The following is a 26,869-nucleotide window of genomic DNA, read 5'->3' as shown; positions in this document are numbered from 1 at the left end:
TCCCTGTATCACCATCTTTGCCTCAAAATATCTTCTAGACTTCCCCAATTCTTTTGTTCCCGGCTTTCACCCCACCTGAATTCATTAACCTGTTTCCTGTTGAGCCCCCAAATGTCTTCCCATCTTTTCTACCCCATTCCCAGGTGCTCAGGACCCCCCATTCCTGAGTACCTCTGACTTTGAACTCAGTTCACCTTTAATTTGGGAGCCAGTTTCTGAGGCTCCTTCCAGTCTCACATGTCCCTTCAAGTTCAAACCTGGTCATGACAAGTTTTGTGTAAAGTTAACTGAAGTGCATTCTTTCTATGACAGAGACTAGCTGAATCTGACAACAAAATGCAAAAAAAAGAAAAAAAATTGCAAGTGATAGAACTAATCTGGGAGACTAGTAAAGCTGGAGCAGGAGAAAAGGTGGCAAATGGGTTGGGAGGGAAAGTTCCTGTTTCAGGAAATGGAATAACATAGGTACAGCTCCCTGAAAATGTGGCCAACATAAGGACGTTCAGTAAACGTTAAGTGATTTCACTGGGGGGAGGGAGTCCCCAGGGGAGAGATGGCCTATGTCTTATTTCAGATGGTATGAGTGAGGAAGTGTATTGGGTTCATCTGTATTTGGTGACTCTCTCTTAAGACGGTTTGTGGATTTATGTAGATTGGGTTTTCTAAAGTATAGCAGCATGTCTATGCATAATTGAAAAGATATTTCCTAAATAGGTCATTCGAAATGAGAGTATTTATGGTGTCTTTTTTTGGGAAACAGTCAGAATTACTCCACTGTGACTTTCCATACTCTTTTCATAGTGTTTTCACGGGAAAAGACCCAAATGATTTTGTTTTCTTTTTCGAGTCATACTTGAGTAACTTGTGAAGTTTATTGTGCATTAATAGTGCTGAGATTTAAGGTCTTGAAAGCAGGACATTAGTGAGATAAGCTTCATAAAAACAGGGGCCTCACACTGTCTAAGGAGATGCAAATTCAAAGCGACTCTAAATGGGATTTCTATTTAAAGTGCTTCAGTGCAGTGTCATGCTGCACGTGGCAGTGCTTACTAGAAAGAGGTTGGTGGTGTTGTTTTCATTAATTCTTTTCTTAAATGTTTTACTTTATGCACAGTGGCCTAATGTGGCACCTGAAATGCCTCTTCATAGACGCTTCATATTTAGGTTTCCTTTTGTGCTTAGACATTACTTTTTGACGTTACAAATTTTTCATTCTTTCACCTGATGTCACCCTTGAAGAGAAGGACACAGTATAAAAGGAAGCTATGAAGTTGGGTCTTTTTAACCTGGGTCACCCCTCTAGGAATAAAGCACATAACCGTGTCAGTCTCCTTGGAGCTGTGCACGTAAGCAGCACGGAAAGCCAGGTGCCAGTCTTTGTGAGATCCACTTGAGTGTCTCCAGGCTGGTAGGGTGGTGTCGTATTTATTAATTGGGTGTGTGTACTGAAAAAGGCGTTCCAGGACACGTCAGAACCCCTCATCACTGTGCAGTGAAGAAGAGGTCCCTGAGAGTGACTGCAGCCGGAATTGTCATATCCACACTTGTGACCCTGTCCCTTACTGTCAGCAGTCAGGCAGGTAGAGAGAGGACAGCTCTTTAGCGGCTGCATGTCGGGCAGGTTTTCCCACTGCTGTCAGTCACAAAGGCCCTTGGCCTCGAGGAGACACGTGGTAAGGCTTGATGGTGGGAATATCACCAGATAGAAAATCGGGAACTGTGACTTCTGCTTTCACTTGGGCCAATGACTCACTTAGCCTCTCTGAGTCTCGTTTCCTCCTCTGAAGGCTAAGAGGACCCGGACTTAGTAAGTTACAGTTGTTTTGGAGGGGACTCTAGAATTTCCTGATTGTGAGCTAAGTACATCCTCAAAATACGACTTGTTCTGACATTTATTTATCATGCTCTCCTATTGCACTTACAGTTGTCAGACACTGTTCTGTGTCCTAAGAAAGATGAAGTCATTTAATCCTCAAACGACCCCGTGAGGCGGTACTATTATCATCCATGATAGGTGTGAGCCGGAATTCAACCCCTGGCAGCATGGCCTCAAGCCACCATTGTTAAACATGGTGCTGTGTTAACATCTGACATAGCTCGTACTTTTCTGATGGCTGTGGAGGAGCACTAAACTACTGTGTTGTAGGGGAATCCTAAGTATATAAAGAGCTGGCTTCCATGATGGAGATCAGCAGAGTCTATTCTATGAGCTGCATATTGAAAATCTTTTACAAAGCTTGTGTTTTATTCTTCACAATGTTTGTGAAAACTCCAAGGCATGGAGAGACATAGGAAGAGAACGGAGATACCTGGGGCCTTGGCGGCAATTAAAGCATGGGTGTCTCTGATTACTGGTTTTGCTTATGTGTAAATACAAGTTGCTGTGCTAAGCAAAAAATAATTGTAATAGATTCATTTAATCACAATGCGCAAAGTTTAACTTGTTAGAGCTTTCAACTTGCAAATGAGGCTTTCCCTGGGGCTGCCTGTCTGATTGTAGTTGCTATGCCTGACCTACTTATCAGCTTTTTCAAAAGGCGGCTTAAAAACCTCCCAGAATACAGTCATACCCTGAAAACCCAACAGGAAGGAGTTTCCTTTCCATAAGCTGTGGTTTATTTTTAAGGCATTAGAGGGGTTGTACCTCACATAAGGTAATCCTGCAGTTTTTACCTAGGAGTGAGTCACAAGGCTAATTCTTAACACATAGACTAAGAATTCTTAGTAGGGTGACTAGAAGTTTTCGAATCCAGAGGTGTTTTGTCTTAGAGAGTTTGATTAGGCATAAATGAGCAGCTTAATGCGAGAGAACCCACCACCACTTCTCAGAACTTTTGCTTTGGGTGTAATCTAGACTCATGTGTTTGAATGTCCTCTCTTTTGTAATTAGCATGTTCCTCTTCTGGTTGGGTTAATGGTGGGGATGGAAGGAAATGATATTGGCCTTTAGAAGAAATCATATCTTTCTTCTTTTTAGTATATGTGCTGCCGAAGCGAGCACGAGAAATCATAACTTAACAGAAGTGAGTCAAGCGTTTGAATCTGTGTTAGAACTGTCAATCTCTCAGTCTGTACAAGTCACCTATTGACTGGTAAAAAAATACGGTGCTGGAGAAAAGACTGTTTTTTACGTGAACCTAAGAGATGTGAACTCAAGCTGACATAATAGAGTAAACTGCTGTTCCCTCACTTGTCGGACTCTCCGGGACACTGCGAGCTGTGGAGTCCCATCCGGAATGGATTCAGGAAGCTTAAACCAAACCAGGATTAAAACTGAGTGGCTTTTCTGAAAGAACTTGGCAGTTCGTTGAAATCAGCCCTCTGTAGTTGATGCAAGACAGTAAGAGTAAAGAAAGTGGAAAGTTATTAGCATCTGTTTTTCTCCCAGAATTCATACACCTTTTCAGTTCTTTAAGTCTAATCATATCTGTCTCTTCCATTTATCCCTTTTTTTTTTTACCTTTCCTATGTCATTTCTTTCATGTCTTTCTTGCTCTCTCCTCCTCTCTCTCTCTCTCTCTCTCTCTCGCTCTCGCTCTCGCTCTCGCTCTCGCTCTCGCTCTCTCTCTTTCTCTCTCTCTCGTCTTCCTTTATCTCTGATTTTTCATTGCTAGATCTGTGACGAGAGTCCCTAGTGGACATATTTAGACCCTAGGGATTCTCCTACATAACCAGATGCTTCCAACTTCTTAAGAATTCCATGTCTGCTGTGCCTTTGAGAAAACTTTTATCCTTGGTTCATCTTGTGTGGCCTGTCCAACAATGTTTAATTCCACTTTAAAGTTTTTCTCTAAAATCAGGATATCTATGAGAATATGATGCGACAAGAAAATTGACAGAAAGATTTGGAAAGGATGCAAATTAACCTCATTTTACCCCATCACACTTTCATGGGACAATTCAGAGTAACCTTATCTTTTGGTCCAAAATCACAACGTTGGCCTTTCACTGTAGGGTTGAGTTGTCCTTGTTCCTTGAACCTTTCCTTAGTGGCCCTACTTCCCAACCTTTGCCTTCTTTGCATTGTGGTCTTCTGATGTTCTATGTAACAAACACCTAATGAAGCCTAACTAAGAATTCTAGTTTTTCCCTCTTTTTGCATCCACGGGCTTGGTGGATGTATTGTAGCATCCTGTGTGCTGGCCAGTCTAGGAGCGTTCCATTACAGATGGGGAGTGTGTGTGGAGTTTGGGGGAACGTCCTGGCAGGATGCTTCCTGGCAGTAAGTACAAGCGACAGTGGCATACATTCGCATCTGGGGTTCCTCAGGCGCTTCTTCCCACAAGACAGAGGTCCACAGCCAGGACATTCGTTCTTCTCCGTGCTGCTGGGCATGTTCAGGTTCTGACTCTCCCCTAAGACCCCTGAAAGCATTTGCCTTCCTGTTCATCGCTGGTCCCTTAAGGTCTCTTCTGTCCACCGCTTCTCCTCAGAACTCAGGTTTCCCCATTCTGGCTTGTCTAACAAATGCAGCCGCTTCCACATCCTATCCGGTGACTCACGTCCTTTGTACCTTGCAGCTCAATGCTGTGGAGATATTTTCCCCAGCAAGAGCAGCTGAAGAGGTAATTTAATACACAGAACTTGGACGATGTCGATGGTGATAGGTTTTTAATGGATCTCCCTCTAAATGACCCAGTATGAAGGGAGGAAGACCAAGCTGTGTGTTCCTCTGAGAAAGGCAGAGGCACCTGTCAGTCTGTTGGCTGAAATAATCAGCCTGCTGCGATTAGCCACACAAGCTATCTTCTCACCATCTTGCTGCAGTTTTAAAATACCCTTCTGCAACCACCTGACCGTATCGGACAAAGGAAGGTAAGAGCAAGAGGGCAAACAGGATTTTCACCGTCCCTTCCTAACGTAACAGGCGTGCTTTAAATGACCTTGACACCACTGCCACTATGGCTGTCATCTCTGATGAATCTTTTTCTTCTTTTCCTTTCAGCTCAGGGACCTGCTTCTGAAGTTACAGTTCGTCATAACATATGTGGCTCCTTGGCAGATGGCTTGGGGTTCTTCATTCCACGTGTTTGCTCAGCTCTTTGCAGTTCCTCGTATCCTTTCCGCTGCTGTTTGCGTCCCCATTTCACCGATGCAAGCTTTTCATTGACCCCTGGCAATGAAAGGACTTTAAAGTCTTTATGATTATTTTTGGATGGGTGGCGGGGAGGCACTTTGGATTCCCTTTAGGCCATTTAGCCTTAAAAGATGGTTCTTAATTTGGAACTATGCCTGCTTCTTAATGCATATTCAGGAGTTACTTTATTTTTTCTGGTTCTTCCATTTCCCATGCCCAGACCTGCATTAAGACATACCGTCTTTTAAATGGAAAATTACTGTTTAAATGATTCGGTTGACTTGTACAAAATAGTGCCAATTTATTTGCTGTATTTAAACATTGTGGATAGGATTGGTGAATTCCTCACATTGTTACAGATTATATAACATAGTGTTATGATATAGTTTGGTTGTCATATACTTGAGTGATATTCAAAAACCCAGAATTAGGTACAGATAGAATTACCCTAATATTTTTGAAGACTAAAAAAAATAATTTGTGGTTTTGTTTTGGGGTTGCTATTAGCCAAGGAGCCTAGTTTTATCATTTGCAGTCTCATTTGGTGTCTTTGTATGTGTTTAAGTGTTGTGTCACGATAATTAGTTTTAATGTACTTCAGAACAAACTCGAGATGCTACTTCTGAAGCTCACTTTGATGCAGTAAAGTGTGTGTGTGCACGTGTGTGGATGTGTGTTCATGCTTGCGTATGTTTGGGGAGGAGGGAGGAAATAGACTAGAAATAGTCTTGAAGAGAGAAATTAAACAAAAATATTCTTGACTCAGGCCTAAAATTTGCCCTCAGAGGTTTCCTTCCTCTGCTTTTACACTTTCTAACTTGGTTTTCCCAGGATGTGTGTGGTTCAGGGCCTACTGCACCGGCAGTGCTGGAGGAGTTTGCTAAATAAGCAGGTCCCTCGGTCCAGCAGATGCTTTGAAAATCACATTTCAGGGGGTGGACCCTGGGATCCCCATCTTCACGAACCTCCCTGGTGATTCGTATCCCCTAATGGGCGTGACCCCAGTTCTAGGCCCCGACGTTCCATGGAGTGTGCTGTGGGCTAGTTTTAAGGACTATTCAGCAGTCTTTCCTATGCAGCTGACGTAAGGCTCATTAGGACATCCATAGGGAGTCTCTGGGATCTGAACTTTGTGTACAGGAATGGAAACATACTTGGGCTCATCATGAAGTGATAATATTCTAGATTTTTAAAAAAAATTAAAATGCTCTCCTCCATATTTATGTGTTAAAAAAAAAAGTTAGGCATACCAAGAGCCTGCCTCACAATGCACATTGTTCAGTGTTCCTATTCTTAGACCCTCGCTGCTATTTCTAGAGTATTTCAAGGTTATTTGGCAGAACAAGCTAAGAGAAAAATGTGGCGAAAGCGTGAGCTCGTGCACCGCCCTTTTCTTTTAACTGCAGTCATTTTCTGTAATACCAGTAATTTTAGCTTTTCTAAACAGGGTCCTTTAAAACAAAGAATGAGGCGATTTTTATTTATTTCTGAAGTGTGCCTAAGGTATCCTGCCCTGTCTAGAATTTGAAGGCAGTTTATTAAATGGAAATTATTAGATTGGTGCAGATTTGCGGTTGAGGAGTTCCACTGAGAATTTCACACTTGAAGTTCTGATTCCCTGTTTTATCCAAACTTTGGCCACAGGTAGAGCGGTGGCACTGCTTGTGCCTGTTTACGCCTTGTGAGGCGACTTCAGGGACACTGATTTCTCCGGGTTGCTCCACAGCTGAAGGAAGGCCCGCCTGGCAGCCGTGACCCTCAGCTCCCTGACCTACTCTGTGTGTGGAGAGCCCACATGCAAGCGTCATATCTGGCGCTTAAGATCCCCTGCAAAGATCCAAGCAGAATTAACATCTCTGAGATTGCAGAGTGCGTGTTCAATCTAAGGACTTTCATGACGGGCACACTCATTCTCTGGAAAAATTGAACACATTTGAGGTGTAGATTCTCTTGGGTGTTTGGTAGGTCCGTTTTAGAACATGTAGCCAACCCTGTGCTTGGCTCCTCAAACTGTCTCTGTTGGTGACTTCCAGGTCCTCCCTTCTGCTAAGATAAGAGCCTTGAGACTGACCATGGAGCCAGACCGCTGTGGTTGTGTGATGGCTGACAGAGCCCTCAGCTCCCCTTCGCCTTTCCCAAGGACACCTTCCCGTCCTTGATCAGTTGTAAAGGTAGACATTTGCTATTTGGAGTCCAATTGCCATGCAGAATATAATGAGGTAGTGGAGGAAACTGGAGATTTTATATATATATATATATATATATCTCCGCCACCAAGCAAAGCTGTCAGGTACCTAAATGCCAGCCCTGGGTCTTACTAATTTTGAAATATTAATTATTTATCACTGCATTAAGAAGCTGTGGGTTCCATCCTGGCATTGAGAGGGCACTAATTTGCTCCATTTTGGAATTGAATTAGCTTTCAGGCCAGCAGGGCGCTGTTTAGTAAATTGCTTTTTCCAGTACGAGCATGTTTTCTCCCTTGGTAGCCTCTGTTATTTTCTGAGCTTGTAACCCCCAGGGAAAGACCAGAATGTTCACCCTTTTAATATGTATAGAGACCATGCAAGACCATTGTCTTCAAATAATTAGACTCAGCCAGATTAGCTCTGTTAAATGTGTATGTTGCAATGGCAGCTTTCTACTTGGTACATCCTTTTGAGCTTCTGGTGATTTTTTTTTTTTATACTTTAAGTATTGACATTGATGTTTTCATTTTACATATACTCAGATGGAGAACTACAGAACAGTATAGAAGCTTTTAAAGGTGTCACCATTGACCTCTGCGGTTGACCTCTCAGTTAGAAATAAAGATGGCTGCGTGTGCCTGCTGTGCAGGAGTTTCTTGGCAGGGCCTTAGCAGCAGGGCACAGCCCTTCACATTTGTCCCGAGCGTGCTGCATTTCCTTATTGACCTTCCCTAAATAAAATTACCTCTGAGGCCATCTATTCACTCCTGCGCTACCTCTGACCTGTCTACCACCATGAACTTTACTTATAGGCTGGCACTGCCTCCCTCACTTACTCCTTAATTTCTGAATAATTGTTTCTGGCATTTTGAAATGGACAACACAATCTTAGGGGAAATGTTTAGAATTGAAAAGCAGAGCAATGTCAGCCCCTCTAGCATCCTGCAAGCCCCACAGCCTCCTCTGTCACTGGTTGTGTGGATGCACCCCTCTCCCCTCCTCCCACCCAGGACTCCCCTGTCACCCCACTCTGCCTTCTCACATTTTTTCAGGACCTTTACTCAGTGACGTCTCCCATGCAGTTCCCTTCTCTCCCAATGACGCAGGGATGTAGTTAATTTGGTATGTCTTGTGACCCTGGGTATGTAGATATTTCCAGCTTGCAGATGAAGAGGAAACTGATGGGTGATAATGGATAACCCAGTAGCATACTGTTCTGTAGTTCTCCATTTAAACCTACGTCAAAATACAAGGAATTGGATTTAGATGGTAACACAGTAGAGATCTTTTCAATACTCAAACAATTCAACACCAGAATGGATTCTCAATGGAGGATGTGCCATGTCACTCCTGAAGGTATTTAGAAGTAAATAGCAAGTAAGTAAATAAATAAATAAGAAGTCACAGTTACTCCTGAAGCAAAACTCTGAGCTTAAATCCCTGAAATGTGAATGTAGACAGCACAAGCCTCACTCCCTGTTCTGTGCTTATTTGTAAGCGGGGCTCTAAAGATCCCCACATCCACTGCTCCCCTGTCCCATCACTGGAGCCAAGCCACTGATAATGCGTGAAAGGCACTTTGGAGCCTGAGTTACTTCTCCTAGGTGCTGATTGTAATGAGACACAGATCCTCCTCATTGGGCCAGGCACTTCCTTCTTACTTTCTGCTGGAACTTTTTGAACAGGGGCTAAAGAAATAAGACCTCCATTTGTGCAGCAGTGAGAAAGAGGCACATGCCCCTCCAGGTGGGAAGGGCAGCCTTGTAGGAGATCAGGTCAGACCTGTAGTAAACACTCCAAGCCCTCACCCCAGGGGACAAGGGACAATGTGCATTTGTAAGACCTGAGCAGTCTGGCCCCCACTGACCTCTGCCACCTCAGTTCCCTCTTGCTCTTTCAACTGCATGGGTCCTGCCCTCACCCCTGTACCAGTGACATGGATGTGATTGACAGCTGGGAGAAGTTCTCTGATGATGGGGTGAGACGGGGGAGGGACCAGCCCTTCTGAAACCTCCCCCAGATTTCCAGAGACCAATTGGGATTAAGCGAAAAGTTACAGCAGTACTGTTTTTTTTATATTGAACAATTATGTTTCTTATCAACTTGGGTGTGTAAAAGTGAGGTGTGCCAGTAAGTGAAAAACCCGTACAGAGTGCAAAAGAAGTGACTTGGCCCACAACTGCTGCGACTTCACGGGTATATGTTTTTAGCTTAAAACCCAGATAGGACTTGAATTGAGCCTTTGGCGTTAATGTATAGTAAAGCATATATATTTTTGAATAGTAGGAAAACATTCTTTGAGAAACAGACATGCGACTTTCCCAAACAATGCTATTATTTATTTTAAAAAATATCATTTGATTTTAGTTATTTATAAAGCTACTTAGTACTTTAGTAAATGAACCACCATGTGTTTTGTTCAACTGGTGATGTCTTAGTAAAAAGAAACTGTTATTTTTAAACCTGAGATACTAAATCTTTGCATGAATTATACAGAGACCGCTGGGATTTTTGAGTCATTTAATTTCATGGTGGTGAAATGATAACTCGCAGAATACTACTGAAAGTTTTATAGTTCCAAATATGTACATGGAACAAATATATGCCCTTCTTTCTTTTCTTGATGAGAAAATGGCTTTAATGTAAACTAGTTAAAATCTTCAATGATATTTAGAAATAGAACAATGAAAAAAATTGTTTGCCTTAACTCAAAATTCTCAGATTCTGCCATGCTTTTCTTTCAGACATTTGTCACGTCAATCTTTTCTACTCCATTGAGCCCATTTCTTGGGAGTGTCATTTTCATCACTTCGTATGTCAGGCCAGTGAAATTCTGGGAGAAAAACTACAAGTAAGGTCCTATAACTGATGCAAACTTGCTCCACTAAGACTTCTGTTTCAGGCGGCTCCTGACCTTCCTCTACACAAAGGTCCAGCCATCTTGCTTCACTCTGCTGTGGGCTGGGGTGTAGAGCGCGTGTCCGGGTGCCTCCCAAGTCCATGGACTCAGCATAGGGGCTTCCAGTGTCTGGACAAAACATGACTGATCACAGATTTGCAATCAGGTACTAGCCCAGGTTTCACCAATTGTGAAGCAACGTGGGCTGTCACTGACGAATGCGAGCCATTGCCTTAAGAAAGGTGTAAGGCCATCATCATGTCATACAACATGCAGGGGTGGCCCCTGGGTACATGTGTTCCCTGTGGGAGCACTCTAAATACGGTGTCATGTACAAGCGTACACACGTCACAGCTCAGCAAAAAGGAGACCTCCAGTGTTTCCGAGCACCACTAACCTGGTAGAAGGCATGCACTCCTTTGTGACTGTTTGGACTGGTTGGCCATACATTTTCTCAAGCACAGTAATGGAGTGGGAGCAGTCATTTTTTAAGGGAAGGGGAGAAGAGAGGAATGATGGTTCACTAAGTGATTTTCAAGAACTCTTAACGATGTGGGGGGGGAGGGCCTGCGAGCAGCTGGAGGAGGCGGAAAGTGCCTTGAGCGGCCTGGCCTCACCTGGGGGCAGAGGAGTCGCTGTGTGGGCCGAGGGCAGGATCCCACTAAGATCTTCTTGGCCCTAATGCATTAGCCATACCTGTGCTGTGCCATATAAACCCGAATCCATCTCCATTTTGCACAGCTCTGGCTCCTTACAGTGCGCCCGTTCTGTGTCACAGAGGCCAGCACTGAGTCAGGCGATCCGCAGCTTCTGTCTCCCGCCAGACGGTTTATGTGAGCCTAAAACGTGCATCCTTCTGGGGGCGGCAGTAGCACCGCCAGCCTGCCTGAGCTCACACCTCACCTCTGCCACTTAACACTGGTGACCTCAGGCCTCTCTCTCCCCTTCTGGAAAATCAGGGGTCACATAAAGCACCTCGACCAGCCTGACGCGAAGGAGACACTGTGTGAGCCTGCGGTGGTGGGATTCCTCTCGGACTGCTTCCCGTTTGGCCCCCGGTGACAAGTATTCCCACAACTGTGAGCATCACTCCCCGTGAGCTCACATTAGGGGTGTCCCAGGGAAACAAGTCAAAGCAGAGTGCCCACAGCAGCCAGCGGGACATGGGGAGATGGGGGCGGCCTCGTGTTCCCAGTAGGTTCCTCCTGTTCTCCTAGAGGTGGGCTTTTTGCAGGACAAGGAATGTCATCTTGAATTTTACACGTAAACAAGAGTCTCCTTTTGCGTTTGTCTATAGAGATACCGTGCGTGTTTCTAGAGAATAAGAGTAAACCACCAGCACCCACACGTCTTTAAGCTTTTTTAGGAGAAACAATTTAAGGAGCTTTTTGGAGCTCTGAAAATCCCACTTCTGGAAAGTGCAAAGGCTTGTAAATAAGGAGAGGCACTCTCGTGCTTTGTAGTACACGGGAAAGCACGAGATATTTTAACTTGGTCTTCAGGACAAAAGATGTCTTCCTGTCTCCTGTTCTCTGATGAGTTAGGAGCCAGTCTTCCCGGCCCGACAGGATGTGATAGAAGCAACAGACATTCCCGTTGAGCAGGGAGGGGTGCTAGTGTCCAGATAGAAAGGGGAAGGAAGGAATCTTTGTGGGAGGTTTTACTTCAGGGGGCACCCCAACATCTGTGCAGAGCCAGTGGTGTGCTTGCTATCAGCCGCCTCACTTCTGGGACCCAGCCCTCCTTTCAGGCCCGACGTGAATGTGTCTGTGTTGTTTAGCCTGGGCGTCCAGAGCAGGAGTTCTGCTTCTTTATTCATTCTCACAGAGAACTAGTTCTGCCGTGGCCACATTCCCTCACTGTAGCCATCTGTCGTGTGTGGGAGGGGCCAACCTTTGGTCAGCCTGTGCACGGGTGTCGGGGGACATCAGGGTCTGTGGGTGTATGTAAGGAGATCCAGCCTTTACCAGGTCTCGCTGAAGGAGCCAAGTTGGAGAAAATGTTTGGCCCCACTGGGGGAAGAGTTCCTGATGCAAAACCCAGTCTGTTAAAGGTCTGCTGTCACCTTGTGTTAAGCATCGGGATCCCAAGTCCCCTCTGCCTGAAAGATCAGTGATGGAATTCAGGGCAGGGAGGGTGGTGGTTACCAGGAAAGGAAACGGCAGGAAATCTCATCGGGATGCCTGCGAAGGCTCTGGGAAGCTCATTCTACCTGAAACTGTTGGGTTTTATTTCCAATACTGGTAACTTCTAGTGTTCTTGAGATCGAGTGTCCATAGTGGGTCTTAGGATCTTTTCCTCAGTCTGATACAAAGGAGCATTTAGTGTAATTGATTCTGTTTAATTGTTTACTTGTCACGTCACATTAAAAGGCTGGCTAAAACTCCTCCGGCCTTGGAGAGTACATGTCCCCACGTGGGGGCCCGGGTCCCCAAGCCCTGACCTAGGAGGTGTGTGAGGGCACGTGCTCCCCTCCCCCAGGCCTCCTCTCCTGTCTCCCTTTCCATCCTCTGGTTTTTCTCTCAGGCCTTCTAAAGCTGGCTCTGTTTTTTGCAAGTCTCCAGGGAGCCCAGCACTGAAATGGAGCCATTTTAATACTCTGAGGAACTGCTAAGTGAATCACCAGCTACCTGACAACCGTGGCCAGTCTCCTTTCCGCAGGCTGGCTGTCTGGAAACCGGCAGACTCCCTGCCCCCAGCGTAGCTCCTCACAGGGCAGAGGCCACATGTGTATTCTGACCTAACTAAGCTGCTCTCTAGCGTTCTCAGTGCCAGGTTATGTCCTGTCTCAGAACCCCGTGGCTCTTTGCTGCCTGGGGAACAAGGAGAAATCCCACATTGGCTCACACTGGCTGAACAGGTCCTGCATGGACAGAAGTGCTCCATACCTGCCTGTCCAGTGTGAGCCATGCTGGCTACACATGGCTGTGAGCGCTGGACACGGGGTTGGTGTGACCAAGGAACTGAATTTTTAATTCTATTGAATTTTAATTAAATTTCAGTAGCCAGTTGTGCCCAGAGGCCAGCATATTGGGCAGCACAGATGTGGACCCGCCTCGGTCTTCATCTCACTTTCTAGCCTCTTTATACAGTGCAGACTGTGGTTTTCCTGGGCTATGCCCTTCCCTTCCTCCACCGCCCATGTCCCATCCACACCCACCCACAGTCACAGGAAGGGGTGACTATGGATGGGTGGGCAGTGAGGGTCAGGAGGACGTGTAGGATGACAGGGATCATACCAGGCATCTTGGGAAAATCAGTTGCTCTTTGGCCATCAGTAAATCCTTCCCATGATAGGTATATACTGTGTTTCCCACCACGTCTGGGCTTGTGTATTCTTCATCTTTGTGGCTCTATGGCCATGCAAACAGTAGGTGTTCTAGAACTATTTCTTAAATGAATTAAGTCCGACAGTATTATGTAAAAGAGAAGGGAAGTATTGCGTAAAAGAGAAGAAAAGGAAAAGAGAAGGGAAAGCCACTGTTAAAAAGTTCACTGTTAAACTGATGTTCTCTTGACAAATAAGGGCTTTAAAATCCGGCTTGATGAGCTCTGCCTGGTATCTGCATTTACACTGCAGGCAACGACAGCAAATGTACTGTAATGGTGTCTTGTGTTTATAAATCCCCTTATGTCAGAGTATTTTAAAAGGCTTTAGCAACACAGTCTGATATAATGATTTATCATCCTTCTCTTTATACATAAGCAATCACTACATCACCAAACTTTGTTATTAATAGGAAACAGATGTTTAGGCCAGAAAGTACTGGACTCATGTCCGTCCCTTGGTTCTAACGGAGTTAACTAACTTCAGCCCTAACGGATGAAAAGTCTCACTGACAGTGACTTTGTTTTGATACATCAGAGTCTTCTATAAAATGGAAAATGCCATAGCGATAAGAAGACACATATAACAGCTCCCTGAAAGGCAGATAGAGCTTTCCTGGTTGCTACATGGCCGTCATATTCTCCAGATTGATTTTAAGACATTAAATCATCCCAGGCATTGTCCCTTGTCAACAAATATACAGTAAGTGTCTAGATGAGGGTGCCCGGTGGGGCTTTCGCTGGTAGGAATCACTCTGTGTGATTGGTCTGCAAACACGTCAGTCCTGCCTTGTGTATCCTTGGTCCCGCCCTCATCAGTAAGAAGGGGATCGGTGTTCCTTGATCCTCAGGTCTCCCCAAGGCAGTGACGGTTCATCATTATGGTCACTCAGACCCATGACTAAAATCCCAGCCTGGTTGTTTGGTTGGGTATTGGACTTTGGGAAATGATCTGTCTGTGAGCCTCAGTTAACTTGTCTGTAAAATGGGATGCTGTCTCTGTGTGCCTCACAGAGCCAGAAACACCAAGTGAGGAAAACATGGCTGTGGTAAATGTGCAGGTCTGTTTGTGGCAGCATTCCGATCCTTGTTCGCACCCCTTTGTGTTCTCCTTCCCTAGATTTCTGTCTTCTTTCATTCAACTTTAAAATTCAGTTGTGTGTAGACACGTTTTCTGTGTCCTTGCCACCCACCTGCAAGGACAGGGCAGCCTGATCGGTCAGTGTGCTGGGAGGCACCCCATAACCGTCAGTCGGTCACCTCCAGGTGCTGAGTTTACGTTGACGCCTCACCGCTCACAGAGCTCGCTTCTGTTCTTTGAGCATCACAGCAGCCTCAGTGGAAAAATAGGCTCGCTAATGCACCACTGTTTTGTGGTTTATCAAACAACAAAATATCCGATTAAAATATTTCACTAGTCTCAGCGGCTCCCATGAGTCATACTGTTATTTCCTAGCACCTTCGTGGCTGGCACGTGAGGCTGGCACGGACCCTAGGAATTACAGAAGCCCACTGTGTATCCTCTTCCTTCTCCTTGGTCCCTACTGGGCAGCCCTCGTGAGCTTTGTCTGGCACGGCTGTGGGCTGTTCAGAGCCAGCTGTGCTCCTGGTGGTGTTACCTGGATTCCACGAGCACCTGGGTACACCTGCTGACCCAGCATCCTCGTGCCTCCCACACATCCCACCCTTTACAGGTTCGAAGGCAGCTCTCCTTCCTTGTGACCCCTCCTTCAGGCTAAACAGCCCTAACTGTTCTTTGTTGGAAATGACCTTGACCTTGGGTGTCCTAGCCACCCTCATCCAGATGTTCACTGGACTGTCCCTAACCCTCCCCTGCTTAGCCAGCTCCAGATGTCACTTACACGGCTCGCAATAGAGGGACCTGTGACGTCCTGCAAGCCAGATGTTCTGTTCTCATTTATGCTCTTAAAATGTAGAGCCTCTCAATTATTACCGAAGTATGGCCAAGCCAGGGCTTCAGCATTCGAGCCTGACATGTGTTTTACTGACAATCCAATTCCCATTTCCTCTATCAACTCTCAACTTCCTGGCTTTAAGTCAACATTTCCGCCCGCAGAGGCTGGCTCAGTCATGTCTTTCCTCACCCCTCCAGCCCCTTAGGTGTGTTGCCTGCAGATGCCGGGCCTGTCACCGCCTGGTCTTCCTTCAGGAATTATCGGTGATGCTGGTCAGGCAATCAGAGAAAGGAATTCTCCACTCGACACTGTGTAGTTTCTAACTTGTTCAGAATAGAGAGGATTTTGCTGGGTGTTCTCTGCCCACTGAGCTGTTTAAAGCATGGTTTGTAAGATCTTTGCTTAAAGCATCATGCTTCTCCACAGGCCAATTTTGTTCTTAAGCACAAAGCAGGGAGCTTATATGGCGTATGGGTTCACAGTGAAAGGCAGCACTGTAATGAAAATTCGCAGTTATGCAAGGGAGGGGTTTATATTTTTCAGCTTGCAATTAAGCTCCCCCGTAATGCATTTGGGTATGTTTACCAAGTACCTGGACATGTCTATCTCCTGCTGAGATAAAGGTCATGAAGTCCCCTGTCCGATGTTTCAGGGCTGCTGGGCTCTCAGATCCATCCCCAGCGGTGTGATGGGACCCGGCCATGTCCTTATCAATCCCAGTGAGAAAGGTGGTGGGATGAGGCTGCACCAGGCAGTCACAGCAGTCACCCCACCCTGCTCACGCCCCTGCTCACGCCCCTGCTCACGCCCCTGCTGGCCGCCTCAAGTGTATCCATGCTGGCCCTGCACCCCCTCTGGAAGTGGAATTTCGTCTTTCTCTTTTCACAGATTAGAAAAAGGAAACTCAGGGAAGTTAAATAATTGCCCAAGGTCACGGAACAAGGTCCACAGCTGAGCCAACAGCCTACCCCAGCTCTGGTCTTTTCCCAAGCCCCGAGCATGTTCCAGTATGTCCTGAAGCCTCTCAAATGCCACAAACACATACATGTTGGGTACACACACACACACACACACACACACACACACACACACACACACACACACACATCAGTGAATACCAGCTACAGTGTTTGCTTAGACTAGAAATAGAGGTGTCTTCGTAAGAGCCCTGTGTGGAGGGAGGAACCTGTTGGAAGGGAAGGCTGACACAGCCCGGAACCCAAGGTCAGGCGGGCCTTACTCCAGGAGTGGCCTCCTTCAGTCCCCAAGGGAGGCATACTGCATCCCCCTCCCGGAACGGGACAGCGTCAGGCACTGCTGGGCACACTGTTCCCTGTCACTTTCAAAGTGCTCCTCAGAAGCTTTGGACCTCTGGAGGGTCAGAAGCAACACAGCTCGCCCAGGACTATTCTTAAAACTGTTAGGCTGAGCTTCCACACCGATAGTTGCACCCCTGGAGTCCCTCTTCAGGCTGTCAGAGAGCGTGGTGAGGGGCCGCTTTGCACAGTTTAGACAAGCCATCTGCTCTTGAGTCTGTCTTCCCCTGTTCCTACAGGAACTTCGTGGTACTTCCCCGGGTCCCTGAGCCAGGGCGCAGCAGGTCTCAGTGGGGCCATCTCCTTCACGAGGCCCTGGTTGTGTGTTGGTTGTATCCCAATAGCTCTAGACCCCAAGCAGGGAGGCATGAGGGCACCCCTTTGGGTGTGGCCCTGCCATCAGCACTACCAAAGCCGTCTGTGAGAAGGGTCAGGAAATGCCCTCAGCTTTCCTAGGAGCTAATGGTAGGTCTTTGGGGCTCCTGTCAGAAGGCACCCCCGTTGTCTGGATGTGTGTATAAACATCAGAGGTTTGAGCAATGTGAACATTCTTAGGAGTCACTCTGTGTGTCAGCCTCTGCGTGTGTTGATAAAAGACAGTTGTTTAGGGATTCACACAGCTTAGCTATTGCAGGAGTGGATCCTGGGTCTTCCAGACACAGCCAGGTAGGAACGTGGACCAAGTCTTGAACTTTCCAAAGAAATAGAAGTAAATATACACCAGCGAGAAACATTCGTAGTTGTGTAGAATGAAATGGGCATCAAGGCCGCCTGAGCAACCCGACTAGCTCAGAGTTTAGTATCAGTGACCCCAGCCAAGTGGCTGGGACGTGTGGGCGGAGCTTACAGCTTTGGGGGCCTGCCGCACATTTCACATCAGCCAGAGAGCGGGGGACTCCGGTAGAAGTTAGCTCTGGATGAAATGTTTTCTTGGAATTTGGCCACAGGTAAGCAAGAAACAGACAAGCAAGTGAAACTGGCCAAAAGGGCCAAGACATAGAAAGGCAAGGTGTGGAACCCAGAGTCCTGGAGAGCTGTTGTTTCTGCCTGGAACTTTGGGTTGTGGGAGAGCTGCAGGAAGGGAGTACCCCCCTCCCACTGGACGTGGTGGCATGGGATGCAAGCCTAGTGCTGCTGACAGCCTGCTTGTCCCCACAAGTGAGAGTGGCCGGAGAATGCCACACACACACACACAGAGGATGCCAGGGCCAAGGGACGTCAAATGGTTTTGATGACACCACCCTAGTCCCTGCATCCCAATCAGCTGTTCAGCTGTGGGAGCCAATAAATCCCACATTTTGCTTAAGCCATTTCCAGTTAGGTTTTCTGTCACTTGGACTCAAAAGACTCCTAATAAAAGCAGGTGATGGCTTTTACTCAGGGGGTCCTTCCCCCATTCCTTTCATTGTAAAGATAAGACCTTTATCACCATATCATCAGTGTCCCCAAATAGAAGGCCAGAGAAGGTCCCCGGCGTCCTCCGTTGTAGGACCAGGGTCGGGCGGCAGACAGGACATTGAGCGTCCCCCACTCTCTGGCTGATGTGTCCCATGTCGCAGACCAGTCTTCCACCTCCCTCTCTTGCATTTCTCCCACTGGAATTCCAGGCCATTGTGTCTGAGAATCTAAATGGTGATCGTGGCCCATCCCCCCATTTCTGACAGCTGAGAAAGCTGTCACCCACATACCTACCCAGGGGTGAGGTTTGACACTTCAGGTGTGGTGATGTGTGATTATGCAGATACATTCCAGAAGGAAGCTGCTTTGGAGGCACTCCACCGCGATGAGTTTCTCCACCAGCTCCGCTTTGAGCTCATTCAGTATGCGTGGAGCGTGATTCCACTCGGGGTCCTATTACATTTTGCTGAGCAGTTAAAGAATTTGAAAAGTGCCAAGTCGTGCAGTTGACCGCGCGCCTGCAGGACGGAGTCCAAGCTGCCCACCTGCTTCCCAGCCGTCTGGAGCAGCTGACTCGACACATCAAGGTCACCCAGGAGTGCAGCTTTGTGACGGAGTCAGGGTGATGGATGGTGCTGGGAGTGTAAGTCTAGTACAGCAGGAGGCTGAGCAGGGGAGCTCAGCTTTTCCAGTTTTTAAAAAAGTGTTGGAGATGGGATTGATTTATTCTAAACAAAGGGAGGTGGGAAATAGTCAGCTGTTAAATCTGCATCGTCTCAAACCCTTTTACTCCGTGGCTTGAGTGTACGTGGTGCAGATGGAGGCACTTTAAAGGGTCTCCCCTGTGATCGGCCCACACTCAGTATGGATGGGTGTCCCGGCCACATTCTCCCCTAACGGAGGCCCCGTTGGGTCCGAATCCACTTCAGTATTTGAGGCTCTACATTAAAATTCTCTCCTGTCATTCTGTTAATCAGGTGGGGCTTCTTTCATCCGCTTTCCCTGAGCGTATTTCCAAGGCTGACTTTAATCCTGCTTTACTGAAAGCCAAGCCCTGGCTCGGGCTTCGCGTGCGGTTGCTGCTTCATGGGGCCCAGTCTGTTGACTGATTAACGAAAGTAATATGTTATGTGAACACAGGAAGCCGTGCTCTTTTTTTCTTGTCACTTGGAAACGTTCTGCCATCACTACCACTCCGGAGGGCTTATAATGCTTTTTCATGTCTGGATTGCTGGGTCTGCCTCTCTCCATAAACACAATTAAGTAGACTGATATCCCCCGTCAAGATTTTTTTAAATAAAAAAATGACCAGTAATGGAAAAAAAATCACATGCAGGAGAATGAGGAAAAAAAATATTACTTGATAAAAATGCAATTTAGGATATTAAATTCCTTTTCCATTTTGTCATGTCTTACTATGTTACATTTAAAAAATGATATGTTTTGGATGTTGTATAGATGAGCTTACTTTCCTAGAGATGGAAGGCTTTAGAGAGAAGGTATACTTGGAGTTTTGGGAGAAAGAAAGAAGAGAAAATTCTTAGTGGGTTTTAAAGAAAAATGGGGCGAAAATGAAGTTCTTCAACAGCCTAATTTTAAGAGCGATCCAAAATGATAGAACCATAGCTTTCTAGTTAAAATTATTGTTGATAAAGGGGAGACATGTGGAAACTTCTAGCAGGTTTCTCACCACTGTCAAAGCACCCGTTTGGGGGAATAGGTGGGGCGTCTGGAGGACGGCTGGCAGAGACGAATGAACTCATTTTCTGTTGACTCTGGCTCCTGTGAGCCAAGATTCCACACAATCTATTTTCGTGTTTGAAAAATCAAATTTGAAAACATTGTCAGGATAAAAAAATACTACTCCTTTTTTCCCATTAAAAAAAATCTATACCCAGACGTCCTGGTGCAGTGACAAAACTATTTTCTGTTCACCCAGTGTCACTCATCCTTCCCACGGGTGACCAGACTGTTACAGGCCAAAGTGACTCTTTCTTCAGTTTTGCAGGAGGCAGTCATAGGCATGAGTCTGTGTTAACTTCCTACCAAAAGGCCTGGTCTGTGGTCAGTTGCTGTTTCATGCGCTCAGGAAACGGGTTCAGAAGAATTAAGTGATCCTGTCCTTTATACCCTTCATATAATTGAAGTCAATAAGCCTGATTTCTGTTACTAACTTGGTTTATGATTTATTAAAGTTGTTGTCCTGTTTCGGGAGACCCCTGCCTTACCGTTAGTGTCATGTTTCCAAGCCAAGTTATTTTGCACAAGGCACGCCACCATGAAAAATGGAAACATGAGATGTCACACTTGCATATAAGGCGTTCCTTCATTTAGAGTTTTAGTCAGTGTAACTGATTTGACAAGGTGCCTCAAGATGATTGTGGAATCAGGAGCATCGTCTTAGTTAGACCTGATTTGTAACAGATTTTAAGACGAATGCAAGCAAAGCATGTGCTTTGGGAGTAAATAAAATAGCAGAGGGAAGGTGGGAAACATTGCTAGTGTCATTTTATTCAGTGCCACATCATCGCTCGACAGCAAAACGGCACCCTGTGGTAGTGGCTTCATGTTTGGAGAACACGTCTTTCTTCTCAAGCTGCTCTGTCTCCTGAGACAAGTGGCCACAAAACCGAAGGACCCAAGTTAACTCATTAGGGCCAAGTGTTGCTGCACAAGTACCGTGTTTCCCCGAAAATAAGACTTAGCCAGACCATCAGCTCTATTGCGTCTTGTGGAGCAAAATTAACATAAGACCCAGTATTAATTATATATTATATTATATTATATTATATTATATTATATTATATTATATTATATTATATTATATTATATTATACCCGGTCTTATATTATGTTAAAATAAGACCGGGTCTTATATTAATTTTTGCTCCAAAAGACACATTAGAACTGATGGTCCAGCTAGGTCTTATTTTCGGGGAAACACGGTAGCTGTCGGTCCATCTTCAGTGACTGCCATTTCTTTTTGCTGGCGGGGGGGGGCTCATCTTGCACATCTTGACCCAAATTCTGTGCATGCCACTGGTAACTAAGAAAAAAGTAAACATGTCCTCATCTCCAGGAGAAATTTCACCCACAACTCTACGTAAGACACTGTCAAATAAATGACATTGGGCCTCTTTTTACCAGAAGGATATAGCACCCAGGAGTCAAAACCTTAAGTTTGTTAAACCTGGTTTGGAACAGGCCAGCAGCACTGAGACTTTATCCTTATGAATCGGTTATGACCCTCTGTGTCTCCATTTAATCAGTTCACCATTTGGCTGACTCTCTGACCAACCACATGCAAGTTGAATTTTTTTACTACTATTTTTATTAGTTGCATTTGCAGAAAGAGAAGATACACTTTTCAACCCTGAATATTCATGACTTTACAGTGAATGAATGGTTGGACTTCATAACCTGTATGTGAAATGTTGGATCATCTTGGGGTTTTTTGGCTGAAATGGGACAAGCGATCTTACTTTGAGATGCAAGCAAGTTACGATCGGAGATGAGAATTGCCCATGAATGCATTCAAGTCACTAAATTCAGGCCTACTAGCCGTGGAGATTTTTTTGATGAAACTTTTTAGGTCATTACAGATTCTCATGCATTTGAGGGACATCATGTAGAGAGCCCCCCACCATGTACCCTGTACCCATTTAACAGGTGTTAACATCGTGCAGAATTATCACAACCAGGATATCGATGTGGACACAGTGACGACACAGGAAGTTTCCATCGCCACACAGATCTCTCGAGGTGCCCTCATATCGCACAGACTCGTCCTTCCTGCCCCCACCCTCTGCTTACCTCCTGTCCACCACTAATCTGTTCTCTATGACTCTGATTTTGTCATTGTAAGAATGGTCCATGAATGGAACTGTACAGTATTTAACCTGTAGGATTGGCTGTTTTCATGCAGCCTAATCCAGTGGCTGTGTGATTCATCCAGGTGACTGTGTGTGTCCCTTTTCGTTGCTTAGTAGTAGCCCATGGTACGGGCGTATCATAATCTGTAACAACTCACCCACTGCAGGACATCCGGACTCTCTGTAGGTTTGGGTGGTTATGGATAAAGCTGTGGACATTCCTCTACGGATTTTTGTGTGAACATAAATCTTCACTTGCTGGGGGTAATGGCCCAGGAATGCAATTTCTGGGTCATATGGCAGTTGTTTTTGTTTCTTTGTTTGTTTTTAAGAAACTGCCAAACTTTTTTCAGAGGAGCTGCACCATTTTACATCCCCAGCAGCAATGCATGAGACATCGAGTGTCTCCACCCCTTTGGCAGTACACTGGCGTTTTTACTACTTTTTATTTTAGCCGAGGTGACAGGTGTGTAGTGATGTTTCCTGGTGGTTCTCATTGGCATTTCCCTGATGGCTCATGAGGTTGAGCATCTTTTCCTGAGTTATTTGCCATTGGGGTGTTGTCTTCAGGGAAGTGTTTGTTCATGTCTTTTTTTCATTTTCTAATTGGACTCTTTGTTTTTTTACTGTTGAGTCATGAGAGTTCTTTATATATTTTATATACTAGTATTTAACATAACACAGAAAGGTACTTAAAATATAATATGTTAAAAAAGTATGGGATGCAGCAAAATCAGAGCTCAGAAACTCATAGCTGTTAATGTTTACATTAAAAATAAGAAAAAAAATCTCAACTCAATAACCCAATCTTCCACTGTAAGAAACTAGAAAAAGAAACAAACTAAACTCAGAGCAAGCAGACAGTAGGAGATAATAAAGATTATAGTAGAGATAAATGAAATTACAGGATAGAAAAACAATAGAGTAAATAACACCAAAAATTGGTTCTTGGAAAAGATCAATAAAATTGATAAACCTTTACCTAGAATGACAAAAAAAAGAAAAGGAAGGAAGGAAGGAAGGAAGGAAGGAAGGAAGGAAGGAAGGAAGGAAGGAAGGAAGGAAGGAAGGGAGAAAGCTCAAATTACTATAATCACAAGAAAAGTGACATTACTACCAACCTTACATAATTAAAAGGGTTATAAGGAAGTTTTATAAATCATTGTATGCCAACAACTTAGAAAACCTGGAGAAATCGGTAAAGACACACAAACTACCAAAACTGACAGGGAGAAATAGAGAATCTGAATAAACCTATAACCAGTAAAGAGAATGAATTATTAATAATAATAAAAAAACTCCCAACAGAAAAGCCAAGGACCCATTGGCTTCACTGGTGAATTCTATAAAATATTTAAAGAAAAATGAACACCAATCCTTCTCAAATCTCCAAGAAAGCAGTGGAAGAAGGAATGGTTTCTACCTCATTCTGTGGGGCCATTATTACCCTGGTACCAAAGTCAGGCAGTTATCACAAGAAAAGAAAAACTTAGACTGATATCCCTTATGAATATAGATGCAAAAATCTTCAAAAAGTAGTAACAAACCAAATTCAACAACCTATGAAAAGGATTACATAACATGATCAAGTGTGATTTATCCCAGGAATACAAGAGGGGTTCAATATATAAAAATCAGTGTAATGTACTATATTCACAGAATGCAGAGAAGAAAAGACAAGCATCTCAGTTGATGCAGGAAAATCATATGACAAAATATGACACTCTTCAACAATAAAAACACTCAACAAACTAGGAATAAAAGAGAATGTCCTCATCTGATAAAGGGCACCTAGGAAAAACTCACAGTTAATGCCACATGTCAATAGTGATGCTCTAGGCATTGTGTATATTGTATATAAAGGACTTATCAAAGACGGCTAGTATTGTCACTGTACCAGTTCAAGTGATTTCCGAAACCTTACCTCCCTTCCACACCCTCTTACTCTCTCCATTTCTAATATAGTGCTAGAAAAATTTTCTCTACGCACATGAAGACCCACATTGATAGTTGCATAATTTTGGCTTCAATCATAAACTGTAACTTAGAAGACACGTGAGGAAAGGAAGTATCTATTATATTTGCTCATATGTTTGTTTACGATGGTGTTCCATGGTTCATTCTTGTATTGTGTCTTTTTAAGAATTTATCTATTATTTTAGGATAAATCTCCTCTTGACAATTTCTCTTAGTTTTCCTTCACCTGAGAAAACCTCTGTTCCTTCTTCATTCCAGAAAGATATTTCCACTGGATATAGGATTCTGGTGGATAGTTATTTTCTTTCAGCACTTAAAAAATGTGCCATTTCCTACTGACCTCCATGGTTTCTAATAGTAATTCACTTTTATTCAAATTATTTGTCCCTGTAGGTAAGTTGTGCTTTCTCCCTCACTGCTTCCGAGACGTTCTGTGTGTGTGTGTGGTTTTTCTGTTTGTTTGGTTTGGTTTGGCTTTGGTTTTAGAAGCTTGACTATGATGTTTCTTGTGAATTTCTTTGAATTCATCTCCAATTTCTCCTCTCCTTGTGGGACTCTAATGACAAGAATGTTAATTTATCATCTAGTCCCACAGGCCTCTGAGACCGTTCAATCTTTTTCCGTCTATTTTCTCTCTGTTACTCAGATTATGTAATACCTATTATTCTATCTTCCTAGTTCATTGATTCTTTTCTCTGTCCTCTTTTTTAAAATTTCTATTCTGTTCTTTATATGTTCTATTTTTCTTTGCTGAGACTTTCTATTTTTTTTTTTTTTGCTGAGTTTCAATTTTCTCATTTGTTTCCGAAGTCTTTTTAATTGCTCATCGAAGCATTTTATAATGGTTAAGTTTAAATTTTTTCAGATAATACTGTCATCTCACTGTTGCAATCTATTGTTGTCTTTTATCATTTAGTTTGAGATTTTCCTGTTTCTTATAATGACAAGAAATTTTCTGTTGAAATCTGGACATTCTGGGTATTATGTTATGAGACTCTGGATATTATTTTAAGTATTTGTTTCAACTGGCTTTCTCTGACACCACTCTGGGAGGAGAAGGGGGACCACTGTTTTGTGACTTCCAGGTGGGGTTAGAGGTTTGGGTTCCCCACTTTGCCTCTGTTGACACTGAAATGGGGGGAGTTCCTTGTGTGCTTGTCAGGGTGGGAGTTCAGACACCCCACTAGACCTTCAGTGAGAGTTCCGAGAAGGGAGGGGTTGGAAGAGTACTTCATTACCGCTCCCACTGTGGCCCCCTTACCCTGGGCAATTAGGGAAAGCTAAGCTCTCTAATAGGCCCTTCGGACACCATCCCAGCAGGTGGAGAAGGGGCGCCTTATTACTGCCTGGCAGGGTGGAAGTCTGGCTCCCTGCTCAGCCTTTGCTGGTGTGGGAAGGGACGGGGCCACAGTTTGTTCTGTGATGTTGGCTACAGCAGAGAGGTTGTTGTCTAAAACTTTTCTGTCTTGGGAGGCTGTCCCTTTACTGGATGTTAGACTATAAAGAGCAGGGTTTTGTTGGTGCTTTTTTCTTTTTTTTTTTTTTTTCTGCTGCTGCTTCTGTTGGTGTTTTGGGGTGCCAGTTTCTGGGATATAAAAGGCAAAAATAAAACCAAGGGAGCTGACCTCAGTGTCTGTCCTTGGGTCTTGAGGTTCTTAGGTAGTCTGCTTTGTCTTTACCTTTTAGAAGGTGTTGGGATTTTTGTTGTTGTTTCCTTTTTGGGTTTGTGTTTTTAAATATCATATCCAGAGTTTTGGTTATACTTAGTGGAGAAACAAGAAAAAGCAGATCAACTCCATCTTCCCAGAAGAATACAAGAAAGCTGTATTTATTTGTTTATTTATTCATGCTTAGCTCCTTGTACTGCATATCGTATAGTATTATGACAACGTTATGTGGTGGGTACAATATATGAGGGATTCTTTCACCACAGGCCTCAGATAGACTTTTCACAGTAACATTAGTGGTTAAGAGAATTGCCTCATTGTGCCTAGATGGCTGCATGTGAGCACACATACAGACTTACATAGAGTCCTGGAAATTTACCTTTAAGTAGGCTACACAGTGCAGTTACTAAGTATATGTCATAGTTTCTCCATAGAAGAGTAGAACGGACCAGAAAAGAGTTGAGATAATATAAACAGAGACAAAAAAGGCTGATTCAAAATGATAGGATCCTCATGCAGAGGGTGGTGTAAAGCTTGGCAAGTTTTATAAGCATTAGATGGAGAACATAAAGTTGAATTCAGTTTTTAAATTAAATGCATTACTTTGGAAAGTTGCATAACTGAAATATTTTTTTTCTTTTATAAAAATCTGATTTAGAAATTTTCATTTCCAGAGACAGAGCAAATTAGAGAAGTTCAAAACTTTTCCTCCTGTGACAAGTTCCAGGGAAATGATAGATAGTAAAAACTTCATTTCAATTCATATTTGAGCATGGCAAGAAAGTTAGAAAATTCCCAAGGCCTAGAAACGAAGAGGGAGCAGAAAACAGCCAAACCACTGTTGCTATCTGGGAAGGGTGGGGTGGGAGATGGTCAAGGTTGTAGGTCTCAGTCACCTAGGGGCTGAGATTTAGAGATGCATGCCAGGCTAGGCGATGAGTCCTACAGAGGCAGGAAGTTGGAGCTGCAATTTCCACATCAAGCCAAAACCGTGAAGGCTTCCCCCTCAGTAAAGGAGTAGAGTGTCTAACACAGAAAACGACACAGAAGCCCAACTGTGTCAGCCAGAGACCAGATGGGAGCAAGTCCCCCTGGAGATGTGGGTCTGCAGTTCAAAATCACACTACCCAAGTCTGGAAATCCTCCAGTTGAGAAAGTGCATAAACATGGTAGTGGTATATAAAACCCCTAGAGTAGCTGACGGAAGCAAATGTGAAAGGACATAATCCCAG

The 26,869-nt window shown here is 44.5% G+C and overlaps 1 protein-coding gene across 5 annotated transcripts in view; it reads left to right on the top strand.

Annotated features, from left to right (window-relative positions):
• The window catches only part of PCNX2 (pecanex 2), a 240,533-nt gene that overhangs the window by 151,557 nt on the left and 62,107 nt on the right, over positions 1-26,869 (top strand). For all 5 annotated transcript variants that reach the window (XR_012490740.2, XM_019712884.3, XM_074316661.2 and 2 more), the window contains 2 exons: positions 4,946-5,054; positions 9,988-10,117. Coding sequence is in view for 4 of the 5 variants with exons in the window: in XM_019712884.3 (XP_019568443.3) it covers positions 4,946-5,054; positions 9,988-10,117 (239 nt within the window). In the remaining variant the exon portion in view is untranslated. The remainder of the gene's footprint in view (positions 1-4,945; positions 5,055-9,987; positions 10,118-26,869) is intronic.

Source organism: Rhinolophus sinicus, chromosome 6 (genome assembly GCF_057876585.1).
Source record: "Rhinolophus sinicus isolate RSI-liver-muscle chromosome 6, RSI-T2T, whole genome shotgun sequence".
NCBI lineage: Eukaryota > Metazoa > Chordata > Mammalia > Chiroptera > Rhinolophidae > Rhinolophus > Rhinolophus sinicus.
This window is presented reverse-complemented; position numbering and strand designations above follow the sequence as displayed.